Source organism: Pundamilia nyererei, unplaced genomic scaffold, assembly GCF_000239375.1.
Source record: "Pundamilia nyererei isolate P.nyererei 1_Seehausen unplaced genomic scaffold, PunNye1.0 scaffold00122, whole genome shotgun sequence".
NCBI classification, from domain to species: domain Eukaryota; kingdom Metazoa; phylum Chordata; class Actinopteri; order Cichliformes; family Cichlidae; genus Pundamilia; species Pundamilia nyererei.
In genome coordinates this window covers 590,351-600,834 of record NW_005187523.1, presented here as the reverse complement: position 1 = coordinate 600,834, position 10,484 = coordinate 590,351, and the positions used below count along the sequence as shown (strand labels likewise).

General features: G+C 43.4%; 1 protein-coding gene across 1 annotated transcript; it reads left to right on the top strand.

Annotated features, from left to right (window-relative positions):
- The first annotated feature begins 321 nt into the window (after positions 1-321).
- Positions 322-7,059, top strand: nfyba (nuclear transcription factor Y, beta a). Its single transcript, XM_005742627.1, has 7 exons — positions 322-424; positions 2,245-2,338; positions 2,435-2,565; positions 4,765-4,962; positions 5,945-6,023; positions 6,095-6,174; positions 6,512-7,059. The coding sequence occupies exons 2-7, from the start codon at positions 2,245-2,247 to the stop codon at positions 6,542-6,544; spliced, it is 615 nt and encodes a 204-aa protein (XP_005742684.1). The 5' UTR covers positions 322-424; the 3' UTR covers positions 6,545-7,059.
- The last annotated feature ends 3,425 nt before the right edge of the window (positions 7,060-10,484 follow it).

Here is a 10,484-nt window from a genome sequence, read left to right as displayed (position 1 = left end):
TTTTTTTATTATTAATTTATTATACCATATGCCAGCGGCGGTAGGCAGACCACGTAGACGTTTTCTGGAAATCCACGCGCTACAAGATGCGTTCATTTGCTGCCGTAGATGTAGGAACTACACTTTCTGTGAGATTACATTATATTACATTATGACCAATGTGTACTTTATCTAAGGATGTAAGGGTTTTCTACTTCGTTTATGTTACTTCTTGGACATATAGTTTCGATAACAGTACCAGCTACCATTCCTATGTAGATGTGGGCTTGTGCGGTACTGAAGGTCCTGAACGCAGCACGGGCCTCTACTGTTGAGATGGGGTACTGCAGCCGCGGCTCCGCGCTGGGACTGGTCCTTTTGCAGCCATTTTCTGTCCAACCAAACAGCCGTCTCAGGAAGGTAACCAACCAGGGCTTCATTGCAGGTTTGTTCCTGGCTCCGGCCAATGATTGCTAACCGATTTCTCGTTAGCTCGAATGGAAATGTCCGTCTCTGTCTGATTTTTTTATTTGTTGTCTGGGTGAATGAGGGCTGCTCATCAGGAAGTATCCAGCGGGTGAAAGTTTAAAAATGACTACTAAACATTTCGGCCCTGGTCACGTCTTGCTGTGCTGTGCACCACAAAGAACAGGCCAAGGCGGACGCGAATTGCGTTGGATCTGCAGTGAGAATGTATTTAAGGGACACTCAGTGCCTGAATAGGGTTAACTACTCAAGGTAACAGTCCATTGGAAAGCTTCTCTTCATTACGTTAAAAGCACTGGTTTCCCCAATATTGGCGAGGCCACGGGCTAACCCCATCCCCGGGTTAACATTAGCTAACATTAGCTAAAAATGTCACAAATGATAACCGCTACTTACCACACGGTAGCCAAACACATGCCAGTGTATTTAGCATGTGGCTAACGTAAGCTGGCCTCACCGTTGGCTTACAGCTGTTTTACGTTTTCCCTTTCAGATAAATGCTAACAGTTCCAGTGGGTAGCTAGCTGTGTCATGCCAAGTTAAACATTTCTCAGTGCAAACACACAGGCCGATATAAAAGTGCGCACAGTATGAGGGAGCGCTGTTATTGTGGCATTCCTCCTTATACACGTCTGAGTACCGAAATACGCTACTTAACCAAGCTAGTCGTTAGTAGAAACTCAGGATGCAGATAAACCCTCTAAAACAAGCACCAAGACGCAATAGCAACAAACCCGCCAAGTCAGTCTGCTGGAAAACAAAAACACACGCATGTATCAGGATTGGGTGACAACACAAAACACGTTTGGCGCACTATTAACGGCCAGGTTACCTCCACCGAATAAGACCTACTGATATTTAGTGTACATTGAAATGTTGAATGACTTAGTATTACGCTATAAAAACATTGCGATGGCCTTCTCTCCCTGATAGATGCGATGTTATAATAAAGTAGCCTTTGCCTTTAGCTTACCAGTTGATTGAACAGCTGAATGACCTCGTTAATTAATACACAATAAAAGAAAAAAATAATTAAAGTGTCCTAACCTGCAACAATTAAAGCTAGCTGCCCCCTTATTTACAAAGAGTCGCTACAGTAACAGCTTCTTTTAGTTGGTATTATTTTTAATGCCCTTCCTGACACAAGCCCAAAGGGATTTGTGTCTCCTCCCGGGATCGAACCAGCGATCTTTCACTTGTTAGGTCAACCCTTGATGTGTGGTTCGCTGTTGATTGCAGGGTTTGACATATGGCCTAAAACATTATGATAAAAATGCTCAAATCAGTCAGCATTGATCATTATCATGATCTATTTAAAAATACTATTACTTTAAACTTTAAAGCTTCTGTGTTCATTTAAACAACACCTTACCCTACTCAATACAACAGTAGGTCTGCTACTGTCAAGCAAAAGATCAGTAAATAAAATGGATAAATGGTTTGTTTAACAGGTCATAGCTGCACTTTCTTTTGTGCTCACCCATGTCAGACATATCTAGGTCAGTCTGAGTGTTGGAGTCACAGTGTAGCTACGGAGAAAAACAGCAAGCAGGCATTATTTATTCTGTTTCATAGCTCAGAGCATAGTAAAACAGCATGTGGCTGAATCCCAAAGGAAAACATCTTCTCCTTCCTAGAGGAGCATGCATGCTGGGACCCTTCTAAATAACTCAGATCGTGCCTAAGGTGTGGCTCTAAGAAGCTGGCTACATTCAGGCTTCATAGGTTTACTGTAGTGCTACAGCTCCAAATAACTAAGCCAGCTGTGTGGTATTGCAGATGGACGGAGACAGCTCGACCACCGACGCCTCCCAGCTGGGCATCACTGGAGAGTACATGGCTTCCAGTCACTATGTTCTCCAGCCTCAGGAAGGTAAGGAAAAACAAAGTGTCAGTATAAAATCATCATCTTCATCGAAGTGCATTTTGGCTTTGTTCTTATAGCGCTGACTCTCTGTGTGTTTCATAGATGATGGAGATGAGAATCTGAATGACCATGAAGACGGCAGCAGTAAGGAGAACTACAGGGAACAGGACATATATCTTCCCATTGCTAATGTGGCTCGCATCATGAAGAATGCTGTTCCTCAGACTGGAAAGGTTTGTGAGGGATGAAAGGGAAGAGAAAGAAAACAGAAATAATAACGCCTTCACACAGTATGTTATTGAGCTCACAAAGAGATTCTTAACCTCCTCAGTTTCACTTTCATCCTGGCCACCTTTAAATAGCTTTCACTGTTACGATAAGCACCTCTTCTAGCTTTTCCTCAGCAAGAAGGGCCGTCTGGTGAGATGTCTCACTCATGCTACTTTGACAGCCATCGTTAGAGATGGGAGATCACTCTTTAATGTCATTGCACAGTCATACCTAGTACACTAGTGCTGTACAAGTCCTTCAGGGTGTGTGTGAATGTGTGTGTGAATGGGTGGATGACTGAAAGTAGTGTAAAGCGCTTTGGGGCCCATAGGGACCAAGTAAAGCACTATACACATACAGGCCATTTACCATTCAGGGAGGGAAGAGGATGTCCAGTGATTTCTGGGCCATATTAATGACCCTCTGAAGTGCTTCTTTGTGTGCCATGGTGCAGCTGGAGAACCACACACAGATGCAGGATGTCAGCACACTTTCAATGGTAGAAGACGACCAGCAGCTCCTTCAGGCCCATTTTTCTGAGGATTCTCAGAAAATGGAGATGCTGTTTTGCCTTCTTTACAACCACTGAGGTGTTTGAGCTCCACTGGAGGTCTGAGTCTATGTGCACACCCAGGAACTTGAAACTGGAGACCCTTTCCACACACTAACCATTCATGCTGATGCAGCTCAGACTTCCTCCTTCTAAAGTCGACTCCCAGCTCTTTTGTCTCGGTGGTATTGAGGTCCAGATTGTTGTCTACACACCAATCTGACAGCCTCTGAACCTCAGCTCTGTACGCCATCTCGTCGCCCCCAGAGATGAGCCCCACTAAGATGGTATCATCTGGGTGGGTACTGATGCAGTCATGTGTGTACAGAGTGTACAGTGGGGGACTCAGTACACAGAGTTGTGGAGAGCCGGTGTTAAGGCTGAGGGCCCACTCTAACTCGCTGTACACGGTCTGACAGGAAGTCTCCGATCCAGCAGCAGGTGGTCGGAGGAAGTTCGATATCCAGCAGTTTAACTATTAGTCTGTCGGGGAGTATCGTATTAGAAGCAGAGCCAAAGTCAACAAAGAGCAGCCTGGCGTAACGGCCCTGTTGTTCCAGGTGGGAGATGGTGGTGTGTTGGTTGTAGCAATGGCATCTTCAGTTGATCTGTTAGCTCTGTATGTGGCAGGACATGATGTGATGTTGGACCAGTTTCTCGAAGCACTTCATTATAACAGGTGTTAGAGCAGCTGGGCGGCAGTCGTCGAGGCTGCTGAGGTTGGTACACTTTGGCCGACTTTAGGCACGGCAGGATGCAGGACTGGGGCAGTGAAGCGTGAAGATCTTAGTGAAGACCCCCCGGCCTCTCTGATGCCTCTTTTCAGCTCAGATCTGGCTGCACTGTACTGCTTGCTGTCACCAGAGCTGAAGGCAGAGTCACGTTGCTTCAGCAGGACCTGGACCTCATTAGTCATCCAGGGTTTCTGGTTGGAATACACCCGGAGACGTTTGTCCACAGTGACGCTGTTGACAGAAGTTGATGTACGAGAGCACTGATGTGGGCTCTCGAGGTCCAGCTGTTCAAACACAGTCCAGTCTGTGTTTTCAAAGCAGTCCTGCAGCTGATGTGATGCATCTTCTGGACAGGTTTTCACAGTCTTTGTGGGGGGGGTCAGTGTATGCAGGGATCAGCAGCATGGACATGTGGTCTATGTTGGGATTTGGCACTGTATAAATAAAATTGAATGGAGCTGAATAGCGTTCGTTTGGATGTCTCACTATGGGAAATGGAGACTCCATTAATGCCAGACAAGCTTATCTCAAGCAATCACTGCAATAGCCAGCAGCTCACCTGTCCACGCGAGGACCCAGTGCCAGCACTGCTTGAGCTACACCTGAAGTGGAGACGTCCAGCCTGTAAAACCAGACGAAGGTGAGAGGTGAAGACCAGCTCACTGCTGCACAGATGTCCTGGATTGACACCCCTCTGAAAAGGGCTCAGGACACTGTCATATAGCAAGTTAAGCTATGCTTCAAAGTATATGAGGAGTACGCAGGGAGACACATCACATAGTGAGACGTGGAAACGAATGCTAAGAACTTTGGCCTGATGCAGTTTCCAAAGGCCAGCTTTGAATCGTCTGTAATGTCTGCGTCTCTTTTTTGCACAGATTGCAAAAGATGCCAAAGAGTGTGTGCAGGAGTGCGTGAGCGAGTTTATCAGCTTTATCACATCTGAGGCGAGTGAGCGTTGTCACCAGGAAAAGAGGAAGACCATCAATGGGGAGGACATCCTGTTTGCCATGTCCACGCTGGGCTTTGACATGTATGTGGATCCACTGAAGCTCTACCTGCAGAAGTTCAGAGAGGTGAGGCGCAGCTTCCCATTTATTTGGATATTTAAGTTGTTTCTGTGATTGCTCACTGCTCAAGTTTTGTGTTTCATTGTTAATACTGCTGTTTGATGGATCCAAACTCCTCAAATAACTCGAGAGCTATGAATGCAAGTAGCTTTGATGATCACATAGAGTTTTAGAACATGATACTGTTCTTATGCCCTTTTTATCTACCTGTGTGATTCACAACAGTCCAATTTATCAGGACCATAAGGCAGCTGTGTTCACAGGTGTCACCAGTACAGTCAGATTTTTATTTGCAGTCTAATTACTCAAAATCTGATTAATTAGCTTGAAAAATTTAAGTTTGCACAGCTACTTGGATTCCTCTGACCAGTACTGAAGTGGTGCAAGTGGAGGGATTGGGATAGATGCTGTTAAGCAATGAAAAATTGTAGAATGGAATTCTCAGTCGAATCAGGGAATCCATAAACTCCAACAAACCTTTTTTTTTCCAGAAAGCAACATAGTGCTAGTACCAGTAATGTTTGTGAATGAAGCCGTGGTCATTTCTGGAATGTGTGTGCTGATTAAAGCGTTTTCTCATGTAAGCTTATAGATGAGATATTATTTAGAAATTGGTAATTAAATCATGTTGTAGTTTCTTCTGGGTTCAATTCAATTCAATTTTATTTATATAGCGTCAAATCACAACAAAAGTCGCCTCAAGGCGCTTCATAGGTACAGAGAAAAACCCAACAATCATATGACCCCCTATGAGCAGCACTTTGGCGACAGTGGGAAGGAAAAACTCCCTTCTTGCCATGTTAATTAGTTGATGTCGTTACTTGTAATGACTGTTAAATACAGCGGTCCCGCTCGCTGATGATCAGATAATCAAACACACGAGTTTGGCAGCACCTGGCTGCTTCTACTCTTGTAAATGCTGCACGTGTAATTGGTGTTTCGTAGCACTGCACAGAATAACGTGAAAATGTTTTCTGCTGTCTTCCAGGCAATGAAGGGGGAGAAAGGAATGGCAGGTGTGACTGTGGGAGAAGGCCTTAGTGAGGACCTCTCAGAGGACAGCTTCAGTAAGTGAAACACAAGCAGCGTCCCCCCGTTAATGAACAGTCCTAATCAATTCCACTTCTTTTCTCATCAGCAAATCCACTGCCAGCTGGGATTATCACAGCAGATGGTCAGCAGCAGAACGTTATGGTGTACACCACATCATATCAACAGGTAAAAGCACATAAGTGCTGTGCTGTGCCTTTATCTTGCTACTAAGAGGAAACACATCAGTCATGTAGTTGGATTGTTTTATCCTAAGTTTGGAAAACTCTTTGCAGTCAGCTCGACAGAAAATTGTGTAATAAAAGCAGAAGCTAAACCTGATGACAGGTTTCTTTGGCTAACTCTGCACAGGTGTGCCTGAATACATTTTACTGTGTGGACACAGCCGAGTACTCGTTATAGTTTGTATATTGACTCATGGTCTGTAATTCGTATTCTTCATCTTGCGATTGTTTTTCGTGAAAAGTGGAATTTTGTTGGTGATGCTCGCTTCTCTGTGTTCCAGATTCCCACTGTACAGCAGATCCAGTTTTCATGACGAGGCTCCATCACTCCCAGCCTGAACGCCGCGGCTCCGTGCACACTCTCCGATCACCGATGACATCTGGCCCGGCCGACGGGTGAAGGTTATCAGAGAGAGAGCAGGGGGTGTTGCAGAATCCCTCATGTACAGAGAAGCCACTGCCTGTTTAGTAGAAAGTGTAGTTTCTAGTTGCAGTGTTCCAGATGTTTTGGAGCTTCCAGAGCAGCTGGGAAATTCAAGGCTTTATTTTAAAGGCTAGTCTTCGTACATGATTTAGTGATGAATTCCTGTTTGTGCTTTCGTGTTAATGTGTTTGCTTTTATGCCTTTTTTTCCTTCCTCTTCTCTGGGGTAGGGCTGGGATGGACGGGGTTATAAAGGGAAATGTTGCATTGGATGCTTTTTTTTTCATGTCTTCTCTGTTTGAATCAAGAGGAGCCGTCTCACTAGATTATGCAGCTCTTTTGTAAGTTGACAGTTTACCATGTGCTTTAATGTCATAAAAATCCTTTGAATAAAATTTGAAAAGTCTCCTCTCTGTGTTTCCCCCGGTCCCAGTGCCAAACCCACACGTCTTAGTCTGAGTCTCAGTGTGTGTTACTTCCTGCTTTATTTTGATAGTCTCCTGTCATGTATGTTATGTTCAGTTTTGTGTGAGTCCTCATCTCCTGCTGCGTATACATTGTCTGCGCCTCTCTCTGCTCTGTGTTACGTCCCCTCTAGCTGTGTGTTCTCCATAGTTGCTAGTTTGAATATATAAACATAATGATGTATCAATCGCAGAATACCCATATGAGGTCCTGTATGATATACATGCACACACCTCTAACTAACCAGCCTCTCTGAGGCTGATTTAAGGCTCATGTTATTATTGGACGATAACATGTCAAAATGCTCCCTGACAGCTGATATTTTTGGGGGGTGGCTTCCTAATGTGCTCGTGGTGATCCTCAGAACCTCAGGTCCAGTTCAAAATTTGAATTCCCGCGTTTTTTTAACAGCTTGAGTAACATAACAAGGCAAAGCTTCTTAAATAGCAAGACCCCAGTAGATAATGTTTTGAAAATATGTCTGTTAAAAAGTGAAACTGTGGCATATAAAATAAGTACTGATGCTCTATATTACAGGTTTTCTCAGTCGCTTTGGTGCGTTCCTCAGAACACCATTAACATTTGCACAGCAGTTAGTGCATTTCCCAAAACAATTAGTGCAAACTGCAAAACCTAGTGGATAGCCTGCAAAAGCACGTCACATGCACAGAATTGATTATCCATACCTCAAAAGCAAGTATCCATGTCAATGAAACTGTCAGTGCCATCAAAATGAAAAGTCTTGACACCATCTTTATGAACAAGATAGTCAAATGGCATTGTCATGTTTCCACTATGACAGTTTATAATTTCAGTGTTTCCCATTGCAAAAATAATTGGTGACACCTGAAAATGCTGACGACAGCACTATGGCCTACCTGTACAGCCATCTGAAATGTGCAGTAAAGTCACTGTAGATGTTATGGGAGTAACTGAGACACTGAATACGTACGCTTCACATTTCCATTGTGTAGAAGTGTTTGTAATCCTACAGAAGTGTGCAAAAGAAAAATATGCTACAGTCACTTGTTCACTGTAGAATACATGTAAACATAAAATCACCCATTTGGTAGAGCTGTGCACTAATGTGAACAATAAACAGCACATGTAACAGTACAGTAAATCATTCTGGCACATCCAGACGTTCCTGTCTGTCTGGCCACATATTTTCATCTACATCACAACAGATGTTATCCCTCGCAATGCAGCGAGGAAAGTATCTCCTGGAGTGGCGAATCCATCCTCTGCAGGACCCTGCTGTGATGTCGTCACATGCTGCATCCATGGCTGCTAGCAGGGCCATTTGCTCATGTGGATTTCATTTTTCTTGAGTACTCTGTCAATTGTTGAAATTGAAACAGATTCAATATTGCCAAATACCGTGTAATTCTCTATGACAGCGCTTTGTCTCTCAGCTTTATTGCATTGTTTGCAATGACCATTGCACAAATGGCTTCTTCTTGCTGTGGGGTAAAAAGGGGCCCTCTTCCGCCTCCGCGAGGTTGTCTTACAATCCTATGTGGTGCAGAGTGAACTTTTTGTGAAGTTGCAAATACAGTACAGTAACATGTGATGTGTCTGAGATGGCACAGTACAGTACAGTGTATTACTGTTTGCATACCTGTTTTCCCTACGGAATGTTTGAATGATTGAACTGACAGTAGTTCTTCCAATATTGGGTTGCACCCTTCGACCAGCCTCCTCCATGGTGAGGCCGTGATTGACAACATGGTCCACAATTGTAGCCCTTATTTCATTAGGAATCCGCCTATATCTGCCTCTTCTCCCTCTTCCCCTTCCTCCCCGCATCCTCACCCCTCTTCCACGGTGCTGACCTTCCATTTTGTGTCACAGAAGTGTAGAAATGGTACACACTAGCTCCTGCGCAGTTTATATATGCTTGCCAATTGGGGATTCACAGGATTCATCCATAATTGACAGTGAACAAGTTGTTTGTCATTGGTTACAACTAAACTTTCACACGCCTCCTCATGAGTGACAGCTGTAATTCACCTGAGATCAATTGTTCAATTTCGGAGACATTTCCAGGAACAATGATACAGAAAGGTATAGGATTTGCTTGACAGATGGCCAATATTTGGCATGCGATAACTAGTTCAACAATTTTGTGTGTGATGACTCAAGCAATGGATGTATGACTATTAGTTTTATTGGGAACCACTATTCAGCATCCATAGGTATGATTACTTTTGACTGACATGACATAAGCAAATGGAAATGTCAGAAAGCAGCAGGGAAATGTATGGAAGCAACTGATTCATGTCCAAAATCATTTGCAGTTTGTTCAGAGAGAGGAGAAATTGCTACTATGATGTGCACAAATGACTGAGTGTTGTGGAGGTTGAACTAAAAGTTATGAGAATTTCAATTCTGATCTGAGAAACGCACCAAAGCGACTGAGAAAAACTGTAATGCTCATAACATACTCTGTCACTAAATCATCCAGATCTTTGTTGAGATAAACGCAGAGCTCCCTGATTACACATCAAGCTCATCCAAATTATACAAGTATTTTTACCTGGCCCATGTGTTTCACTCTGCAGTCTTCTTCCTGTCCTATAATCTTGGCTTTTTAAACAGCTGTATGAGTTTGGCAGATAGCACATCTGTCTTTGAGAGAAATCTGGGCAGCAGTGGCACCGTGGTAATACGCTTTAACTTTGCATTCATCTGAAAAGAGAAGTTATAACAAAAAATACTCTGAGAAACTCTAATTTGACCAGCACACATTCACATAATCCTTTACGGTTTCTTAGCTGATTCCCAACTCTGCCAAAAAGAGCTCAAACATGCACCAAAGTGGTCATTAAACATCTTCACCTCCTCGATGACGCTATGAAATTCTCCCTGTTGCTGTCTTGTGAGAATTCAATTCATTTGGCACAACTAGCTGGAGTGAGGGGTAAGCTCACCCAGATAAACCCAGAATCTCAGTTTCATCCTTGTCTTCTTAATAACATCAGGACCAGCTGATTGTTGCCTGACTTCATGTTTTTCACACTTCTTTATTATGAGAACAATTTTTTAAAAGAAAAATTTCATCTCATCAAGTTTTCTGTGTGTGTATGAGTTATAAAACATTTATAGATCCAAAAATGAGGAATTGCATGTCATGTGTATCTTTTACTTGCAGCACTCTCAGTGTGTAGGCCTTTAGGGAATTTCTGTTTTGAAATTTTTGCTACTTTCAGCTTCCTTTTAAACCACACATCATTAGTGCAGGGCAGCTCTGCCTGTGAAACAACAGGCATTAAATGCTCATTAGCTATTTGAAAATCGTTAGCCACTGAGAATACACTAATTTATTCACCTTTGACACTAATGAGACCATAGTACAGGGTGGGC

Bases quoted from the DNA above. Each gene is read 5' to 3' on its own strand.
- nfyba (XM_005742627.1), top strand. From the start codon at position 2,245: ATGGACGGAGACAGCTCGACCACCGACGCCTCCCAGCTGGGCATCACT. The intron at 2,339-2,434 runs GTAAGGAAAAAC...TGTGTTTCATAG, and splicing joins TGTTCTCCAGCCTCAGGAAG to ATGATGGAGATGAGAATCTG. The intron at 6,024-6,094 runs GTAAGTGAAACA...TTTTCTCATCAG, and splicing joins CCTCTCAGAGGACAGCTTCA to CAAATCCACTGCCAGCTGGG.